Source organism: Pogona vitticeps, chromosome 2 (assembly GCF_051106095.1).
Source record: "Pogona vitticeps strain Pit_001003342236 chromosome 2, PviZW2.1, whole genome shotgun sequence".
In the NCBI taxonomy this organism is placed as follows: domain Eukaryota; kingdom Metazoa; phylum Chordata; class Lepidosauria; order Squamata; family Agamidae; genus Pogona; species Pogona vitticeps.
In genome coordinates, this window is record NC_135784.1 from 186,430,605 (window position 1) to 186,453,154 (window position 22,550).

General features: G+C 44.3%; 1 protein-coding gene across 1 annotated transcript in view; it reads right to left on the reverse strand.

Moving 5' to 3' along the window:
* Positions 1–9,755: 9,755 nt before the first annotated feature.
* The window catches only part of LOC110077942 (beta-1,3-galactosyltransferase 2), a 33,323-nt gene continuing 20,528 nt past the window's right edge, over positions 9,756–22,550 (reverse strand). The window contains exons 3-4 of the mRNA XM_020791544.3: positions 18,970–19,150; positions 9,756–12,769 (exon numbers count right to left, since the gene is read on the reverse strand). Of these exons, the coding sequence (XP_020647203.2) occupies positions 11,564–12,682 (1,119 nt within the window). The 5' untranslated portion in view covers positions 12,683–12,769; positions 18,970–19,150 and the 3' untranslated portion in view covers positions 9,756–11,563. The remainder of the gene's footprint in view (positions 12,770–18,969; positions 19,151–22,550) is intronic.

Consider the following 22,550-nt stretch of genomic DNA (forward strand, 5'->3'; position numbering starts at 1 on the left):
TGTGATAAGCCTCAGGTCATACACTAAAGATACAAAGACTTGTAGAGTATTTTGCTCAGAAGGTTTCACTTTCATTTCTAGTGCTTCCCTCCCTCCTCACACTTAGCTTCTTGTGCAGATCAATTCCACTACCAACCATCGTCTATTCATTTAACGTTTTTGAAATTTAGCTTTTGTGTACATAGATTTGCAAAGAAACAATGGGATTAAAGTCTCTTTCTCAACTCCATATGTTTATTAAATACCCTGTTTCCCTGAAAATAAGTCCTAGTATGATTTTTTCAGGATGCTCATAATATAAACCCTGCCCCCAAAATAAGCTCCAGTTAGGTGAAACCCCACCCCCACCATTGTGCAGCAATCAGAAGAAGATGACAGGACTGTGTTTCAATAAATGTAGATTGTTGTAGGGACGTGATTGGGGCTGCGGGTTAAACCACAGAAGCCTCTGGGCTGCTAGGTCAGGAGACCAGCAGTCGTAAGATCAAATTCACACAACTGAGTGAGCTCCTGTCACTTTGTCCCAGTTCCTGTCAACATGACCCTGTTTTATTTTCAGGGAAACATGGTAGCATTTTTGCTGCGAAGAAGAGGCATGTGATCTCTGCAGACATAAATTCATAATTTTGAGAACTGTAAAACCAAAATGTGATAATGTCTTCTAGGTAGAAAAATTGTCCAATCGTACAGAAACCTCTGGAAGAGCATGACATTGTGAATTAATTAACGGAATTCGTTTAGCAAAAATTTAAACATTGCATGAATAAGCAGCCTCATGCTACATAATCCAAAAACTAATCTTTATTTTGTCATGAATAACTTTTTTTGTATCTTAAATATAATACTGTCTTTAGATAGACTTTTCCACAAAAAAATATTTTGCTGGAGTTGGATTATGCCTTCCTGGAGCAGTTGGCCACACATTCAAAAGCGAGAGATGCAGTAGTAATGGAAGATTTCAACTATCCTGATATATGTTGGCAGTCAAACTCTGCGAAGAACATAAGGTCCAGCAAATTCCTCACTTGCCTTGCAGACAATTTCATGGTGCAGAAGGTGGAAGAGGCAACAAGGGGATCAGCTATTTTAGATCTGATCTTAACCAATAGGGATGACCTTGTTAATGAGGTTGAAGTGGTGGATCATTAGGTGGGAGTGGCCACGCTCTCTTGGAATTTATTATACAGTAGGAAGGGGAAGCCAAGTGCAGCCAGACATGTATTCTAGACTTTAAGAAGGCCAATTTCAGTAAACTTGGGGGATTACTGACTTTAATTCCATGGACAATGATATTGAAAAAGAAGGAAGTTTAGGATGGATGAGAATTTCTTAAAAGGGCACAATCTAAATGCACAATCTAAAACTGTTCCAATAAGAAGGAAACACGGGAGGTGTCTAAAGAAACCAGAATGGTTGACTAAAGAACTTTCAGCTGAACTAAGTGTTAAAATTTTTTACAAAAATGGGGAAAACATCAAAGAGTAATACAAGGAAATAGTAATTATATGTAGGGGGAAGGTAAGAAAACCAAAAGTTCAGAATGAACTCAGGCTTGCCAGACAGATTAAAAACAATAAAAAGGGCTTTGTAGTTACGCCCACAGCAAAAGGCAAAACGAAATGATAGGGTCGCTACATGGAAAAGATGGCCAACTACTAATAGAGGACAGGGAAAAGGCTGAACTTCTCAACACCTTTGCCTCGGTTTTCTCCAAAAAAGAAAATAGTGTTCAGCCTGAGGGGCAAAGAGCAGGTGATGTAGTGGGGGAAATGCAGCACAGAATAGGTAGAGAAGTAGTACAGGACTCTACTTTAAATGAACTCAAGTCTCTAGGGCCAGACGAATTACATCCAAGAATATTAAAAGAACTGGCAGAAGTAATTTCAGAACCATTGACAATAATATTTGAGAATTCTTAAGAGAACAGAAGTTCCCACAGACTGGAGGAGGGCAAATGTCCCTATCTTCAAAAGGGGGGGGGGGAGAAGAACCAAATAATTATTGCCCGGGCAATTCCCGAAAAAATTCTAGAGCAGATCATTAAAGTTTGTTATTACAGTGGTGCCTTGACTTACGAACGTCCCTACTTATGACCATTTCGAGTTATAACCAGCTCTAGCAGCAAAATTTTGCTTCAACTTGCGCCCGGAGCTTCGAGTTACGTCGGAAAAAAGGCGGGGAATTCAAATTGCTAACCATTGGTGGCAAAGAGGCTGCTTCTTTGTAGCTCTTTAACCCCAGCAGTTAGAGAGAGTATGTGGGAGGAGGCTTGGGACTGCCTCCTGCTTCTGAGTGTGTGTGTTTGCAGGGAGGCTTCGGGCTGCCTGGTAAGGAAAGATGCTCTTTTCTGCTTTTTAAAAAGTCTTCTGGGTGTTTTTGCAGCATGGTTTTGAGCTGGGGAGTTATGTTTCTGTGCTGTGATGGGTCTTGGGGGGTTGTTTGTTTTTTGGGTTCCCCCTAATTTCTGATGGGTCTTGGGGGGATGTCGCTTTTTGGATTTTTTTTCCCATTTCCAATGGGTCTTGGGGGGTTTGTTTTGTTTTGTTTTCCCCCATTTCTGATGGGTCTTGGGACGGTTGGTTGTTTTTTCGGGTTTTCCCCCATTTCTGATGGTCTTGGGGGTTTTGGTTGTTCTTTTTTCCTCCCCCCATTTCCAATGGGTCTTGGGGGGTTTGGTTGCTTTTTGGGTTTTTCCCCCATTTCCAATGGGTCCTGCATGCTTCCCTTGCTTTTTCCTTTGTTTTCTTTACATTTCTGACCTGCCCCCTTTATTCTCTGCATTTCTGATCTGCTCCATTTGTTTTCTGTGCATTTCCAATGGGTCTTGCACGCTTGATTGCTTTTCTCCCCCCCCCCCCCCTTTGACCGGAAGGGATTAATCGTGTTTCCAATTAGTCTTTTTTTTTTTTGACTTATATACCGCCCCATAGCGCTACAAGCACTCTCCGGGCGGTTTACAATTTAATTATACAGGCTACACATTGCCCCCCCAGCAAGCTGGGTACTCATTTTACCGACCTCGGAAGGATAGAAGGCTGAGTCAACCTTGAGCCAGCTACCTGGGATTTGAACCCCAGGTCGTGAGCACAGTTTTAGCTGCAGTACAGCGTTTTAACCACTGCGCCACGAGGCAGTCTTGCAGTGATTTTTTGTGTGATTTTTTTTTCCTTTGGCTAGAATGGATTAATTGCATTTCAATGCATTCCTATGGGAAATGGTACTTCGACTTACAACCATTTTGAGTTATGTCCATCTTCTGGAACGGATTATGGCTGTAAGTCGAGGCAATACTGTACTTAGAAAGCAATGCTGTCATTACTAGAAGTAAACACTCCAATGCAGCCTATTCCACTGCCAACCAGCTCTGACTGTAAGGAAGTTTTTCCTGAGATTCAGGTGGAATCTCTTTTCCTCTAGTTTGAAAACATTGCTCCTTGTCCTAGTGTCTGGAGCCATGGAAAACAAACCTGTCCTTTCCTTGAAATGACATCCCTTCAAATATTTAAACATGACTATCAGGTCCCCTCTTAACCTTGTTTTTGTAATGTTAAACATTCCCAGCTCCCTAAGCCACTCCTCATAGGACATAGCTTCCAGACCTTTGACCATTTCGGTCGCCCTCCTCTGGACATGTTCCAGGTTGTCAACATCCTTGAACTGAGGTGCCCAGAACTGGACACAATACTGTACTCCAGGTGAGGTCTGACCAAAGCAGAATAGAATGGTACTATCACTTCCCTTGATCTAGACACTATACAGTGGTGCCTCGCTTAACGAGCGATTCGTTTGACGAATCCGCATAGCGATGTGTTTTTTGCGATCGTAAAAGCGATCGCATAACAATGTTTTAAATGGGAAAACATCACGTTGCGACGATTGGTAAGCTGTTTCGCTTACCGATTTCCCCATAGAGATGTTTTTTTCTAACAGCTGATCGGTGGTTCCAAAATGGCCGCCTGAAAAAAAATGGCTGCCCGCAGTGTTTTCGCGCCCTTTCCTCGCTTACCGGGCAGCGAAAATGACGGCCATATGGAGGATTTCCGCGTAATGGTGAGTTTTTTGCCCATAGGAACCCATTAAACGTGTTTTAATGCGTTCCTATGGGGTTTTTTGCCCCACATAGCGACGAATCCACATAGCAACGATTTTTTCTGAATGGATTATCGTCGCTATGCAGGGCACCACTGTACACCTATTGATGCAACCAAGACTTGCACTGGCTTTCTTGGCAGCCGCATCACAATGCTGACTCATGTTCAGTTTGTGGTCTACCAAGACTCCTAGATCCCTTTCACAGGTACTGTTGTCTAGCCAGGTGTCTTCATTTGTGCAGTTCATTTTTTCTGCCTACTTGTAGGTCCTTACATTTCTCCCTGCAGAAATTAATTTGGTTAATTTTGGCACCGGACTATAACTTGTCAAGGTCATTTAGAGTCTTAATCCTGTCCTCTGGGGAATTAGCAACCTCTCCCAATTTGGTATCATCTGCAAATTTATCAGTATACTCTCTATTCCTTCATCCAAGTCATTGATAAAGATGTTGAATAGCACAGAGCCCAGAACAGAACCTTGAGGCACCCCACTAGTTACCTCTCTCCAAGATGAAGTCATTGATGAGCACCCTTTGGGTTCGGTCAGTCAACCAATTACAGATCCACCAAACAGTAGCACTGTCTAGCCCACTGGTTCTTAACCTTGGGTTACTCAGGAGTTTTGGACTGCAACTCCCAGAAGCCTTCACCACCAGCTGTCCTGACTGGGACAGCTCCTCCTTTGGAGTTTTTTAAACAGGCTGAATGGCCATCTGTTGAGAGTGCTTTGATGGAGTTCCTGCATGGCAAGCGGTTGGACTCGATGGCCCCTGTGGTCTCTTCCAACTCTGTGATTCTATGATATTTTTAAAAAGCTGATTTATATTTTAAAAATCTGATTTTTAATTTTTTTAAAAAAAATTGTTTTATCCATGCTGCTCAAGAGCAAAATTGAAACAAATTTAAGCGTAGCTAAAGGCAAAGAGAATCAAAAGCAGAATATCTAATAGAAGTAGTTAAAGTTGTCAGTTGGAGCTCCCAATAAATCAATAATCTGGAAGCATTTTCAGTCCTTTGCAACAGATGCTTGGATGGCTGAGTGCATGCACTGCAACAATGTGCTCCAGCATGGACAGGACTTGGGGCCCCTCTCTAGTAACAGCATGCTCTGTCACCTGAAGATGTGGCACAGGGCAGTGCTGCTGGCAAATGAAGTGGGTACTGTGGTGGATTTCACAGGCAAGTGATTTCTTTTTTGTGAAGCATAAGAGCCATCAGAGGGCAGAGTTTGAGCCACTAGCCCAGGGAAGTAGGGTTAGGAAAGATGGGCAAATAGCAAGAGGTAGGAGGCAACAAATACAAGACCCACATCTCAAGAAGTTCCAGGCTACCCTGGGGGAGCTTGGATGGGTGTGGGAAAAAGGCCTTCTGGAAATGTAAAATGTCAGGATTATTTATTGCCTAGGAGAGATTATAGCCCTGGAAGACCAGCCATTCTCTCTGGTGCAGAACACTGGCTTCCGTAGTTTATGGCTCTCTTTTACCAATTGCCATCTTGAACAACCCTTAGCTGCAGGGTGGTGCAAGATTCGTATTGGGCTATGAGGCAACTGGTATAGCAGCAGTTGGCCAGGGCACAGGAGGTATGTTTTACAAGTGACATCTGGAGTACCCAAGGTGCAAAACATGCCTATATCTTCCTGACGGGACACTGGTGAGAGGTACAGGCATCAGACATAGGGCAACAGAGAAGGGCAGGCAGGATACAGGTGGACCATGTTGACTGTGGCTGTAATGGACGGCAGCCACAGAGTTCACAGCATTGAAAAGGCTCCGAGGGTTTGTGTTGGAGCAGTAGAGTCTAGCTACAGAAAAGCAAGTTCTTTGTCATTGGCAATGGGGCAGACACGGTGACAGCATTGCAAACTGGGAAGATGAGTGGTGTATGGACCACACACTCAACCTAATTGATTGGGGGGCTTTGCAGGGTATCAAAGACATGGATCTTTATTGAGGGGGGCAGAATGATGACAGCATTTTCAGCACTGCCTGGGGCGCTGATTGGTTGCAACAGAGGCAAGCAAAATTGCAATTGCACATCCTGTAGAATCCAGGATGTGCACGCTCGATGGAATACCTGCTTGAAAGAGTGCTGGAGCAGCAAAAGGCACTCCCTGATTTGGCACTGGAGACTTCCGTTGGCGTGGCTGCTCCTGTGGGCAGAGAAGCGTGGGACATGATGGGTCAAGTGGTCTATGTCCTTCAAAGCTTTGAGAGTGCCACACGAGTCTTTAATGGGGGGGACAACCGTCCATAGCCAGGTGATCCCAATGTTCCATGGCTTGGTTCACATAATGGCATAATGAGTGGACAGTCTTGATGGATGGATGATTCCATAGAAGGAAAACTTTTTTTCTGACCTGAATTGGTGTTCCTGGTCAGCATGCTAAAGGACTTGTACAGGTTTGCCTCCTTGTGGAAGAAGGAGGAATATGTTCTTGAAACCCTCTTGGATTGTAGTATTAAACAGTGGGCAATGAATATTCAGCAGCAAGAGAAGAGGTGAGGCCAGCCAACTTTACATCATGTGCAGCAACTAGTGCAGAAGGTCTGGCTAGCACTGACGGGTCACACAGAGCAGAAAGAAACTAGCAACATTCATACCACCCCAAACAGCAGTTGTATTCTAAAATCCAAGTCTCTCACCGCTGCAAGAGCAGACACTGTCTGGACAAGCATGGAAGGGGCCTGTCTTCTATATACATTGGTGCCCTGCTTAACGATTACCCGCTTGATTACAAATCTGCTTCACGACAAGCAATCGCAAAATGATGTTTTAATGGGCAAAATCCACTTTGCAACGATTGGTTCCCTGCTTCGGGAACCGATTCTTCACATTATGAAGATCAAAACAGCTGATCGTCAGGTTTTCAAAATGGCTGCTGGCTGTTCAAAATGGTGCCCTGCTGTGTTCAGGACAGATTTTTCGCTGCACAGGTATCGGAAAATGGCCGCCCTATGGAGGATCTTCGCTGGACACTGAGGTATTTCATCCATTGGAACGCATTGAACCAGTTTTCAATGCATTTCAATGGGCTTTTTTATTTCGCTTGCCGAGGATTTCGCTCTACAGTGATTTTGCTGGAACGGATTATCCTCGTCAAGCAAGGCACCACTGTATACCACCCCAGAGGAAGGACATGGCAGAGGTGTACATACAGGAGCACTGTAAGCCAAAAGAGACCAATCCTTTGTTTTACTGGACTGTGAATTTATTATTTATATCCCACCCATCTGGTCAATTGACCACTCTGGGCGGCTAACAACATTTAAAAATAAAACAATTTAAATATAACACCAATATACAACGTCAATAATGAATTGTTCAAAATGGAAAGGAAAAAAATAAATCAAATAGTGCCTGGAAGGAAGGTTCTCCAGAGAAGGACTCTGGAGAGGTCTAGCCAACGTGACAGTGGGACTGCTGTCTTGCCCACCAGCTAGTCTGTCCAGTGAGAGAGAGTGTGTTCTCTCAGGTCAGGACATTGTCAGTCTACACTGCAGGTACCTGGATCTATAGAAAAACTTATTTTTGAAAATATTCTTGAGGTCAACCTACCGCTGCTGGGCTTCCCTGAAGCCTCCTTTAAATAAGAGACAATGGCATATTCTGCTCACAGTACTAGGTATGCCAGACTTCACTCTGCTGACCTTTCTGCTTCTTTCATTCTTCCAATTACTGTACTACTCCCAGATAGTGCTCACTCAACTGTTGGCACAGTTCCTATCCACCACAGGTACCTGCTGCCCCAGTCTCTCTAAGACTAAAAAGGGACAGCCCCTGGACTATTGAAAAGGGAAAGGGAAAGGTTCCCCTTGACAATTTTTTTTGTCCAGTCGTGTTCGACTCTAGGGGGCGGTGCTCATCCCCGTTTCCAAGCCGTAGAGCCAGTGTTTGTCCAAAGACTATATTCCGTGGTCACGTGGCCAGTGCGACTTAGACATGGAACGCTGTTACTTTCCCACCGAAGTGGTCCCGATTTATCTACTCGTATTTGCATGCTTTTGAACCGCTAGATTGGCAAGAGCTGGGACAAGCGACGGGTGCTCACTCCGTCATGTGGATTCGATCTTACAGCTGAAGATATACAGACCTTACAGCACAGAGGCTTCTGCGGTTTAGCCCGCAGCGCCACCACATCCCTCTAAAAGGGAGGAACCCCTAATTTAGAGAAAAGTTCTTGGAAGCCTTTCCTCTCCCCTTTGGAGGGAAAGGTGTTATTGCAAGTTGAAGGTTTGTGTGCCTGTTGCCCCTGCTGGGCCTTCATTGATAAAAGTTGATTGTTTTAAGGAAGCAAATGACTTCAGAGTGGCTTCATTCGGGAGAGATTGGCAGGGCCCCCCCAAGAATCCTCAGATGTAGGCACTGCTGGCTGCTGGTGGGCACTCTTCTGGTTTGGCACACTCACTGGGAAGGTGCCAAAGGACACAGGGGAAATCCTTTAAAACTGTTTTGTCTTTTTTAAAAAAAAAGGGGGGGGGAATAATGATTATATAGTATTCATCCATCTACGTATAGTACTCTTTAAATAAAAGGTTGATGCAGACTGCTTGGTGACTGAAGAGATGAGACACAAATTCCAAGATGCTATCGTGTTTCCCTGGAAATAAGACAGGGTCTTATATTAATTTTTGCTTGAAAAAAAGCATTAGGGCTTATTTTCAGGGGATGTTTTATTTTTTTCATGTACAACCGTCTACATTTATTCAAATACAGTCATGTCATCTTCTGGTTGCTGAACAATGGTGGAGGGTGGGGTTTCACTTAACTAGGGCTTATTTTGGGGGTAGGGCTTACATTACGAGCATCCTGAAAAATCATACTAGGGCTTATTTTCAGGTTAGGTCTTATTTTGGGGGAAACAGGATATGTGATGCTACTTGAGGGGGAATTTCATGATCAAGGTATCTTCCCCTGGAAGGTAAGTATCTTGAGGGGGAATTTCCACTCACCACCCCACAAGCTGTCTGTACGTTGCTCAAGAATGCTTACCTAGCATGTAGATGGGCCAGCTCTTTACTACTCATTGGAGAAGATGCATAAAACATCTTAAGTTGAACACGTGAGTGATCCATATTGTGAAAACAGTACAAGAAGTTAAGGACAGCATGGAACAAACTGCCAGCATCTCCTTTCCATGTCCATCCCAAAGCTTTGGTCAGCTGAGAAGCACGTAAACATGCCCTTCAAGAGAGGAAGCCTGGTTTTACGACAGTCCAGTAAGACCAACGACCATCTTCTCCTTCATGTCCAGGCAATTGGTCATTGACCTGGTCTACCGAAGCGTTCAGAAAACTTGCTTGTTGATGCCTTAGTGAGGCCTGGTGTTCCCACCCCTTTTCAGCAGTTCCCTCTGCAACTTGCTCTGTTGGCTGCACAGCCTATTGAAAACTGGCTGGTCTTATTGCTATCTTTTCCTGTGACAGTAGACCAGGCTACCTGGCTAATTCCAGAAGTGTGAGGAAAAAGTGTGCCTTCTAAACCTAGAACTCTGAAGCAAAACTGTGCTTGCTCGGCTCTAGTTATGGCCCTAGCTCTTGGCTCATTGTTCTTTTGCCCCTCTTTATGGGTAAGATGTAATGAGCTGCTGAAGACAGTGGAATGATGGACTGATTTACAACTGATTTCCAAAGCAAGGTGGCCCACAGAGAGAAGAGGAGGAGTAAGAAAAATACAACCATTTACCAGAAACTCAAGTCAGTTCTTGGTTAAATTAATTATAAGCAGCAAGTGCATGGTGGGAAATGGACAATGGGACAAATTATACATCCACAAATCATATTAATAATCATTAAAATAAATTAGAACATAACTACATATCTATAATAAAAGAGTTATCAAGGATCACAAACATTAAACAGGAAATCCTTAAACAATACAGCTACCTGCAGTGAAGGTAAATAGACAATAAATAATAGGCAATAAAGTTACCACTAAAATTGCGATACCAATGAAGATAGTATTAGCTAAACAATAAACGGTCTGGATCAACATCAGCAAAAGAGACCTATCATATATTTCAGATTCCCAATGGTTTGCTATTGCAAAAATACAGTAATAGCCTAGCCAAGTGTTATTTAGAGTCTAGTATGAGCTTTTCTGCTATCTGAGGCAGGGGAGCATGTCCATCCCCACCCCATGCCTACTTGCCACAATGGCTATTTCCACCTCCACTTTGCCCAGGGCCACAGGCCAAGAGAGGAGAAAGAGAGAGAGAGAGAAACTGAGCTAGACATGGTGGAACCAGCCTTGGCTGCTCTGATGTTTCTTACAGGGTTACTAATAGGGACCCTGTTGGTCTTGTTCATTCTTGGTGGCTTCTGGCATGTTACCGTCCTGGATTACCTCAATAGGATGGGTGCTGGGAGACTGTAATGCACTCTCAGTTCCAGAGAGTGGTGCTGGGAAACCTAAGAGACTGACCTTTTTGTTGGAGGCCCATCCAGTCTTTGAGGTCCCCTTTGGGAGGTCCTCTTGCTGATGCCAAATACTGCTGAGATCCACTTCCCAGTTAGAAGCAGGTCATTGAGTTTGGAGGCGCCCAACGTTTGTAGTAACATTTCCTCCCGGATTAGTCAAGCACTGACAATTGTTGTTTTAGACATGAGTTGAAGACTCATCCATTTGTGGAAGGGTTTGTACTGTTAATTAACTCACCACACATTTTACTCTGTGGCTATGTAGATGCAGCATATTGGTTTAATTGGGTTTAGATGGTTTGGGTATGCTGCTTGAAAGGTGTAGATGTAAAGAGCCATGAAGAAAATAAGCACATGAATGTGAGGCTAAATAAAATGGTGAACCATTGTCTCTATTCAAGATTTGGGTTTGTTTGTTTGTTTTTGGTCTATAAAACGAAGCAAAGCGTGATACTGCCCCATAGCACTTAAAGCACTCTCTGGGCAGTTTACAAAATTATGCAAACTATACATTGCCCCCCTCCCCCAAGCAAGCTGAGTAGTCATTTTGCTGACCTCGGAAGGATAGAAGGCTGAGTCAACCTTGAGCTGGCTACCTGGGATTGAACCCCAGGTCATGAGCACAGTTTTGGCTGCAGTACAGCGGTTTAACCACTGCGCCATGAGGCTATATGAGATTTCTGAGCACCACCTCCCACAGATAAACAATACAACAGGACTCAACACACCTTTGATCCAATGTAAAGCTGCAGTTCAGAACAGATCTGAAAAGTTGCTAAAGAACAGCGCCCGAGACCTTTATGGGGAAGATACCAGTGAGAATAATAAGAAGTAGATGTACAAACGCTACTTATTCAGGAAATGCCAATTTGAGAGTTTGACCTGAGAAACCTTGTACCACTTTCACAATCACAGAGCTGTCCTTCACCTTTTTCTTCTATTTGTAGGTACAAATTTCATAATTTAAATCTGTCCATCATAAATGCACCCATGAACATGTTTGGTTTGCATCTCGCTCGCCTGCAAGAGCTTGGCATGCCAGATTCATCGTGTCAGCTTTCACTCTTGCAAGTTTGATTTTGATCCTGAAAGCTAGGCCAAATCCGCAAGAGCTCCTCCGGCCCGTAATGATGCACAACCACGACCCTAGAGAATCGGCACTTCTCGTAATCAATTTTATACACATTGAAGAGACCCCAGGGACTGTCTGTCACACTAATGCCAAGTTCGTATAGGCAGATTCCCATGAAAGAGTCTTCCATGTTGATGACCTTGATGGTCTGAGCCACTCGGTAGATTTTCTCGGCCAGATCTCCAGAAAGGACATAACCGGGGCCTCCACAGTAGGGCGGATAGGTATCATTGGGATACACCTCCGGCGGAACGTACCATTTGTAAGCCTTGCTACGCAGCGGTTTTGTGTTCCGGTAGATGTATCCTGTCATATAGTCTTTCTTGGGGGGTAAGTGGGGCTGTAGCAGCTGTGATACCATGTAGCCCACGTTGAGAAAGATGTCAGTATCTGCCTTCATCACATAGGATGCATTAGGACAGAACGTGCTCACCCATTCCATGCCCATCAGAGTTTTCAGGGTCAGATTATTGTAGGTGTCCAGAAAGTCCTGCTGGATAATATCTCTGTAGATGGAACTCTCCTCTTCCAAAAGGCGTTGGAGTGGGGACACAAACTGTGGGTGGACACCAGTCAAAAAGAGGCGGAGGATAGAGACACCGGGAACCGAGCTCTCGTTCCCCCAGGTCTGCCGAATGACTTGCCTTCTGGCGACATCTTGGGGTTGAGTTATCACTATCAAGACCAGGAAAGGGGTCTTCTCCTGACACTTATCCGGTTCATTGAGAAGGAATTTATAACCTCCAGAATAGGGAACTTCTAAGGGGTGCCTTGTGGCTGCTGGTGGCGATAAAGGCTGCAGACTAGAGGAACTGCCTGCATCCTTTTTCTTCAGCACAGCTTCCCACTCAAATTTAGAGACATGGTGAAGTTGCTTTCCAGACTGTGAGTTCCAGGTTATGTCTGTCATTTCCAGCGGAAAAGTCTCAGAATCGTCCCTTTTGGTTTTAGCAACAAGTAGGAGTAGAAACATATAGCAGAGAATGAAGGACAACAACAAAGTAGGGAAAGCCTGCGTTGGGCATGCTGGCATTTTCATGGCACGTCAAAGCTTCTTTTCTTTAATAGAGCCTGCTGGAGGTTTCAGGTAAAGCAAATTCCCAGTGTTATCCTCAGCTATTTGTTCCTAGAGAAAAAAGATGTAGTTTTAAAAGCTGGAATTTTCATTCACACCTCTCCTTTCCCATCAGTATTGACTCCTCCCTCAATTTTAAATTTGGTAATATTAAAAATAAACACAAAACGGTATTAATTTTTTAGAATTAAAACTAACAAATAGTTCTTCTTCGTGGCCTCTGTGAATTCAAACATACAGTATGGGTTTAGTCTGCGCCTGCGCTGACATTCTCGGAGCATTCCAGAGCTAAAAGTAACAATTTTATGGTATGATCCCCCATGAGGCACAAGCTCCTCCCACCCAAGATTCCCCTGAGTTCCTTTTTTCCGCCGTGCTGTAAAGTTCTACAGAGCATAGAGCTATTTCCACAGGGGTTTTTCCCCTTAGCTTATTGATCAATTCCCTCTAAATTGGATTCTTTCCCTTCTCAATTATCTAATCTATGATCCCCCGTGAGTTGTTTTCTTTTTTGCTTGCCAGCTACTTGGCTTACCCCCCTCCCCCCCACACACACACTTCAACTGTTTGCTTCTTTCTCCTTTCCCGCCTTTTTCGGCCTACTCATTTTGACTCTCAGGCACATTAATGATTTTCTGCCTGAGTAAGCTACATCTTACCCAGATAGGTGCAGGCCGCAGTAGGGAACCCGACAATACCAAGGAGTCCTTAAAATCTAAGTCTACATCAACAGAGGAATCCTCGCCAGAGGCTAGAAAATTTGCCTCTGAGGAGACGACGTGCCAGCTCTACCTGCACAGACTTCGGATCGCCTGATAGCCTCTCTGCTCCAACTGGCCATTCAGTGACTGCGCTACCGTCCAGTCCGGCCATGGCCCTTTTAGCCCTACATGAGGGCGGGCATTTGACGTTCCTGAGTTGGAGCTTAAGTCTCTCTATCTCATGAGGAGAAGAGAGTGAAAAGGAGGCATGGCTCACCACACCCTCTCTCTGAGCAACCATGAGAGAGACTGGTGAATCATCGATGGATGATTGTTTCAAGGGGCTTGTTCATACAACTGATTTGACCCCGCAGGAGTTAGGGCTCTGTCGCCCTGTCCCTTAGAGAAGAAGGGCCTCCTGTTGCCCCGGTCACCTTCCCTGACTGTCAGTGATTCCTCCTGACATGGGAAGCGCCTCTGTGTGTGAGTGCTGCACACCAACCCTCCTTCGTGCGCCTGCTCATGTAGCTGCGACTTCTGGAGGGAACTGCACACCGAGGCTGTAGATGTGCCAGCAACATATGGTAAGGCTTGGGTTTTCCCTTTGGGGATACAATGGGCCCCTTCAGCTCCTGCGGCTAACCCTGCATGTCAGTGCTTTGCCTGTCTGGGGTAAAGCCCTTGGGTGTTTGGTTTATTGGGCCTGATTTATCAGAGGCCTTGTTCACGTGGCTGCTATTTCCAAAACCAAGTGCTGAGGCGAAAGCTTTCTGGCAGCATTTGACAGCCCTAGTTTGCCTCTGGAAGGGGGGGCTGCAACTCCCACCACTAGCCCTGCTAGTCGGTGATATTCCTGCCTGGGGTAGCACCTGCAGGTGGCTGCTAATTTAGCACAAAACAGCCCTCTTTATCAATGGGCTGGCTCACAAAGTAGCCTGCGGCCCTGTCTCAGCTGCCAGTGCCCGCATAGGCTCATAAGGAAAGGACTCACAAGGGTCCACCCGAGAACCCTCCCGCTGTCAGGTAAGTCTGAAGAATTTTCCTCAGGTAGGTCCTGTCACGCTGACAAGGTTGCATAGGACCAGTCCCTTTTGTTTGGGATAGGAGCTATGAGCTCTCGGCCACCATCACCACCCCGCTCTACCTGGCATCGTTCTGAGCCATGGGCTATGGAGTGCTTTATGCCTCCACATAGGCTTCACAGGTGTAGTGCTCCCTCGAACTCGGTAGCACAATGTTCGCAGCTTTGACCGAACCTGCTGTTAATCCATTCGGCCTTCTCCGTTCTATGACTGTTGAGCCTGTGCTTGGTCAGGCTCGTGCTAGGTCAGTCTTCTCCCCTGTTCATCAGGAGGGTTTTCCTTATTCAGGATTGGGACTTACATGAGTCACAGGGGTGGTGGTGGAAGAGTTTCCAACCAATCTTCCTATACCCCTCTTGGTTGTCGCAGATGGTCGCACTCTTTTACTGTTAACAGATGAGGAGTTCTTTAATTGGCATTGTTACTTGTTTTAGGGTGCCATGTAGCCATTTACTCCTCTGCCATGAGGGATTATCATCACCACTTACGGAGTTTGGTGGTGCCAACCCTGTGGGTAGCTCCTATGCACCCTTACAATTCAGGCCTCCCACATCACTAGGAGGCACTGTTGCAGGTGCATCACGACTGCACTGCTGCTCAATATGCCTGAAAACCAGTGTCTAAGCAACTGACAGGTTAGGACCTGCCATTTGTTGGTGTATGGCTTTTTAGCCAGAAAAAAAAGGTGTTATTCTTTATAACTTGCTCAGGCTCTAGAAGGCGACACAGTCATTGCGCTGTAACATCTGCAAGAGCCTGAAGATGTTCCCATCCGCCTACAGCATTCCGGGAACATTAAAAGCCTCAACCCCAAAGTTACCAGCCGCCGCCCCTAGACATGTGGGAGGCAGTGCCTTGACCGGCAGAACTGCAGATAGGACTGCAAAACTGAGCGGTCTTTTTACTTCTCTGTTGTTGACTAATCAATCTGTTTGACTCATTCCTATTATAGCTACCAGCTTTGCCACGATCTTCGATTTATGTTGAATCCATTAGGATCGACCTCAACATGGAGAAGATTTTTGTTCTTGTTTTTTCTCTACCATATCTACACTTCGGCAGGAAAAGATGCTTTCCAAATTCCAATCCATCTTGTGTCGAGGCCCATTATGATCAAGCACGACCGGTCCCGGCTTCGAATTGACTGCCAATTCTGGGCATAAGCTCGGATCTCACTCCTTGAACAAATCTCCATCCAATATGATGTGATCCATTATCATCCTCTGTCACCTTCAGTGTGCTTCTTTTCATTTGCACAGGTCACTTCTCGGTTCACCGCATCCAGTTGATTGGGAATGTAGGAACCACCTTTTCCAGACCCGGCCATCACTTAGCTGAGCACTTACACTTCAATCACTTCTGCTCCATGTGGCCAACTATCAATCACGATAGGCGCCTACCTAGAGCAATTATGGTCTAAGATTCTACCTCACTTGGAATCCATTAAAACAGCTTAGAAATTCTCACTCTGAGACCATGACTCTAGCCAAGCAACACAGGATTGCTGCTAGACACGCAAAGAGCTTCAGCTGCTGTCGCATCCTTAGTATCTATAGAAGGCTCGCCTAGTCAGGATCCACTGGCTCATCAAGAAGGCAAAGGACAGAATTGAATGTCTTCCATTACATGGTACCAGTCTCTTCAGTCTTAGACTGGTGACACTAGAAATTTTTTTTACACAGAATAGGAAAACAGCTAAATTATATACGGGCCAACAGCCCTTTCGTCCTTCTTTCGGTTCTACCCATAGTCCATTCAACTATATCTGGAGTTTCAGCCTCCCAGACATTTCGGTTCATAAAAAATGTCACCACATCTCTCAAGGTTACATTATATAATTGTCTTTGTTCCTCTTTGAGTAACGTTAGATTTATTCTTTTGTCTATATCCTCCAGGAAGAGACCTCTGCCTCCTGAACAAACATGCCATATTCCAAGTTCCTACATCTGGCTTATGCAATGGCTTCTACTTCTGTGCTATTATATACATAGAAAGGACAGAGGCATCCGTCCCGTCCTTGGTCTCAGAAATCTTTTCATGTGTATTCTACCGTAGGTTTCAGATTCCACCCTCAACACTATTATCTAATCAGTAATTCCTAAGGTTTCACTACCATTTGATTTTTCAACATCTGCAAGGTCTTTCAGATGGTACAGGGCATCAGTTTGATAATAACCTTCCCCTGCAAAATATGGACATCTACCTGTACTAGTACTATGGCGTATATTTTTCTTAAAAAAAAAATACTAGCAAACATCTCCCCAGATTTATGACCTCCACGGCTTCAGTGATAAAGCAATGCAGACTCAGCCTCGAACCACTCCAATAGTGGTATCTTTTGCTGTTTGACCAAGTAGGGGATCCCTAATCCAAGTAACTGCAAGTTCGGTTCTGTCACCGTTGGGAAGTACTGACCTTCGATGTATTCACTGGGGTCCGTACGCTGACTACAGGTTTTATTGCTCCTGTGCAGGTGCGGATGGAAACACTGTCGGGGACATTTTCATATGGCAGTGGACAGGGAATCTGCCATAACTCTTCCCTCCGATACCTTTTATTCTATGGATTTTCCATCACCATAATTCCTAATCAAACATGATCCAAATACCTCTTTGATGACCAAGGTAGTTCTAGTTCGCCTGTCTCAGATTGATATAGACAGGCACATGTGAGTTCCCTTTGGTGACTTACCTCCTATCTTTGGAGGGAAGGATGGTCTACCATCCGCATCTATTGGCCATGAACTTGCCAACCTGGAAAATACTCCCACTTTGGCATCAGTGCTCGATCGAGCTCGAAAACCATAAACTCGGTGTCGATTTGTAAATAAATGAAATCTTTATTAAATATAATGAAACAAAGAACTACCTTACCAACTTTCTTTGAAACTGTTGCCTACTTGGCTTTCTATTTATGCTTTAAAATGTTATATATCTGCTACTGCTGCCCATTAACCAGATGATTCTGGTACGTAGGACTTTTGTCTCATTCTAGGGTCAAACATCTTTTCACAGGACTCAGTACCACCTGTCCTCCACATAAACGCATTGTTCCTCAATGGTCTATAGATCATTCTAAATTCACTCATGTGCCCGCCATTCGAGCCCATTTTCTCTTCAAATGCAAAATTACTTACCTTGAACAGCCTTCCTAGTGGCTGTCATATCTGCCAAGGGAACATGGGAAATAGCTGGATTGTGATTCGATCCACCTTTTATTCAATTTTCCTGATAAAGTGACTTCCTACCTTAATGTCTCATTTTTGACCTCTTCGACTAGTTTTCATGTTTATCTGTGCTTCATCTTACCATCATTCTTCAGATCACCATCATCTCCTCTAGAGCACATGCTCCACAATAATTATGTAAGACGCTCACCAGCATTTTGTCTGGACACTGCCAGAGCTTCTAAACAGATGACAGGCTCTTTTTATGCTTTCATTCTTTTAATTTCGAAAGTCCAGTTTCATCCTATCCATCTCTAGATCGATGGTCCACACTGTATCTATGGCTTACCAGTGGTCAGACGAGTCACCGTCTAATCAGCTTTAGCCTCGCTCCATGGAGTGCTGTCTACCTTGGCTGCATCCAGAGTAGAATCGAGATTCTTGACATTACCGTGCAGCAATATGATGCATGCCATCTACCTTTGTGGGGCACTACTGGCTACATGTAGGTACACGCAGTAACACTGGATTTGGCAGAAATGTGTTGGCATCCTTCCTACCGTGACGTCCCACCTGCCAATAAGTAAGCTTGCCAGTCACCCATATGTGTGTATTCACAGAGGCCACGAAGAAGAAAGAAAGGTTACTTACCTGTAACCATGGTTCTTCGAGTGGACCTCTGTGAATTCACACTACCCGCCCATCCTCCCCTCTGTCCGTCACGGGTATCTTATTGTTGTATAACTCTCGTGCCCGGCGGACAAATTGCAGGAACTGAGGGGAATCTTGGGTGGGAGGAGCTTGTGCCTCATGGGGGATCATACCATAAAATTGTTACTTTTAGCTCTGGAATGCTCCGAGAATGTCAGCGCAGGCGCAGACTAAACCCATATGTGTGAATTCACAGAGGTCCACTCGAAGAACCATGGTTACAGGTAAGTAACCTTTCTTTTTCCATGTCATAAATTTAAAAAAAGTTTACTCCTACATGAAGGACAACTGATATGCAAACACAAATGTGGGAATTAATAAATTAGCTGATAAAGAAAAGTGGCAAGTTATCACAAATATTTATTCACTATTAATGCGTGACTGTTTTCTTATATATATCCTGCCACCCATATGCAGTTAGGACAAGCAGTAATGCAATACTACTACTCATCATCATTCATCAAGTTAATTATGACTTATGTGGCCCTACTATGTAAGATTTGGGGTTTGCTAGAATTTTAATTGTATTTCAGTTGGTCTAAAAAGCATTGCCTTCCTGCAGATTCTAGATTTTGGTTTCGTTTTACATACCTCTGTTTCTGTTATTTGGGATTAACGTAGGTAGTTCAAAAGAGAGAGCAAACTTCAAATTCCTCAGAAAGCTTTGTTAGGCCACGGCAGGTCCTCAAAGCCGCAAATGTCTGGAGCCCTTTTTCTGGATAGAGCTGCTCCTGTTTTTACCCTGATTTGCCTAATTACCTTCGGGCATTCACTGTGAAATAAAAAAAGCAAGGTTTAAAAAAATGAATACATTAATGACTCCAGCTAAATCCATCAAGATCAGCTTCTCAGAAATTAAAACCTCTTCCATGATGCAATGAGTCAGTGAGTTAACTGACCTTGATCCAGGTTTGAGACCTTGTTGAGCCACTAGGTGAATTCTTTCATTTGGTTTCATAGAACCAGTAGAATCACAGAACTGTAGAGCTGGAAGGGACCTCAAGTCCAACTCCCTACCAGAAATTGGCACCTTAAAGCATCCCTGACTGTTTGGCTATCCAACCTATGCTTAAAAACCTCCAGCAATGAGTTTACACCACCCTCCCCAGGCAGTTGGTTCCATTGTTGAATGGCTCTCAAGATGTGACTACACAGCAGGAAAAATGAAAATTGATCTCCTTTGACTCTGTACCCTGGAAGTTGGGTTGCCTTTGACAAATTTGCTTTAGCTGACTGTACATGAGTCAGAAGAAAGAGAAAGGAGGAAATTAGCAGTTTGTTAAGGCACTTCTGCCATAGCTGTTCAGATTTGCAGGAGGCACAGCTACAGCAGAGCTATCTTAATAAGATGCAAACAAGGACTGATTGCTGATTTCCACCTTTCTCTTTCCGAGTTCCTGTCTGTTTGGACAAAGCAAATGGACTTCCATCAGCTGGTCTTTGCAAACAAGAATTTATAATTTCCCCCTCATTTCTCTCTCTCTCTCTCTCTCTCTCTCTCCCTCTCTCTCAATAATGCTGGCACAAGCTTTTTTAAGAAATACACAAGGAGAGTGCTTGAGGGAAACTGACACCCATGTGAGTGTTCATTTGCTTCTTTCTCCGCCACCTCCTTGAACTACGAAGCTGGGAGTGCCAGCTTCTGGTTGCCTTTTCAGCCATGAAACTGCATCAGTTCAAGAAACCACACCACATTCTATTGCCAAAAATGTAGTTAAAAAGTACAGATCAGGGGCAAGGGAGAATTCCAGGCTTATTCTCATTGATGTGTACATCGTGGAATCAACAAAAATTAATATGAATTTGACCTTCACAATCCCAGAGCATTTCTTGCATTGTTTCTTTAAAGTAATCACCCATTCACTGTTTGGAAGTTCTTCCTAATGTTTAGTTGAAATTTGTAACATGAATCCATTACTTCTGACCCTATCCTCTTTATAGGAAAAAAACAAGCCTGCTCCATCATTCACATGAGACTGGTCTTCAAATACTTGAAGACAGCTATCATATTACCTCTGAGTTTTCTCCTCTCCGGGTTAAACATTGCAAGTTCTCCCAACTTTTCCTCATAGTGCTTTGGTTTCCAAACCTCTTACTATCTTGGTAACCTTCCCCTGGATACATTCCAGCTTTTAAATATTCTTCTTAAACTGGGAGGCCCAGAAATGAATACAGTACTCCAGGTGAGGTCTGACCGAAGGAGAATAGAGCAGCAGTATAACTTCATTTATTCTGGACTCTCTATTTCTCTTAATATACCCTAGTATAGCATTAGCTTTTTTTGCTGCCAGCTCACACTGCTGGTTCATATTTAGTTTCTGATCTACTGAAACCCATAGATCCTTTTCAGTTGTACTACTCTTGAGTGAGCTTTTACCTATCTTGTATTCGTGTATCTGATTTTTCATGCCTAAGTGTGGCACTTTACATTCATTTGTTTGTACTGGCCCAGTTCTTTAATCTCTTAAGATAATTTGGAATCCTGATTCTGTCTCCTGGTTCCCCTACCTCACAGGCTTGTGGTGAAGATAAAGTGTGCAGGAGTAGAGCCATGTGTACTTCTTAAGCTCAGTGAAGGGAGAGGTGAAATATAACCATACCACATAAACAACAACTACATTTTGATATTTCATATTTATTCCTGCTCCCCAAACAGACCAGATCTTATTTTACCCATTTTTACACATTCTCCTTCAGAATTCCATAGAAGACTTGCCTTAGCACAAACCTCCAAGTTTCCTCAAGTGCCTCAAATCCCATTCAGGAGCAGCTTCAGGATTTAACAGATCGTACTTGAAGAACTTGATCTTCTGATGGGCACATAGAATCATAGAAAAGTGCAGTTGGAAGGGGCCTGCAATTTCTTTTCCAAAAGTTTCATCTGCTTCCTTTCTTTGATTAGGCAGTCGGTAGTACACGCCAACTACCAAGTTCCTTTTGTTTTTTGACCCAACTAGATTGATCCCGATGCTCTTGATGGGTCAGCCAATCTCCTCCTCCTGTACTTCCGTGCAGGAATGTGTGTATTTTTGACATATACTGCAACTCCACCTCCCTTTTTATTCTCCCTGTTCTTTTTGATAAGTTTATATCCCTCAATTGCAGTTTATATCCCTCAATGGCAGGCAACAGCAGGCAGCAGCCATTAGCTCATGCCTGCACTGTCTTCTCTGCGTGTGTCCGCATTGCCCTACACATCCCACTCCTTGGAGCACCTTCCTCCCCTGTTCAGTGTGATAGAGACGGATGGGTTTGTGGGGGTGGTTCTGTTTTGAAATCTCCTCTGGAGACACTGGCAGTGGGTGTTGCCTGTTTATGTGTATGAGCAGTGGGTGGTTAGGGCCACCAATGTCCCTTGTCTCCCCCTCCCTCTACACATCTTTCCCTCCATCTCCTGATGCCTCCCCAGAATGCCTTCATGTCTCTCAGTGTGCACTTAGACTCAGGAGATAAGGGTTCACATCCCTGCTCACTTGGATACTACCTGTGCTGGATGGGGTTACACTCCCCCTGAAACCGCAGGTGCACAGTTTGGGTGTAAAACCACTCCCTAAGTATCTCACATATCTGGGAAACCCTATTATAGCCACCCTAAATCACATGTGACTTACGGGTGCACAACACACACACGGGGAAGGCGTGCCTCTAGTTTGAGGAACAGTGCTGTAGCTCCGTTCAAGCATTATAGCCCAAATCTAGATAGAGCCTGGTTGCCACATGGGGACACATTAAAAACCCCAACCTTATCTCCCCTCTCCACTTGGAAGCCATCGAGACTTTTGCATGAAGTCTCAATTGCAGTTCTGAAGTGGGGACTGTTAGCCTGTTCAGCTTTGGCTGGCCACAAGCCCTGAGAAGGTAGAGTCCCACCATCCTGCAAGTACTATACGGGGCATTAAGCCTAACATGCTTGTGGTCTCCACTGCAGACCTCATGCAAAGGCCTTTCATGACTGGTGGGGAGAGGCTTTGATGTGGGGCATATGTGCAGGGCCTACCACCTTTTTAGCCTTCTACACAGTTTCAGGCATGGCACATAAGTCAGAGGTTATTCATATCCATCATATAAAAAGGTACATAAGGTATACTAATTTTATGTGTTTACTCACCTGTTGACCATAACATCTTGCAACCAAAAGAACTCATCCACTACTCATCGTCATGAAAGTAATT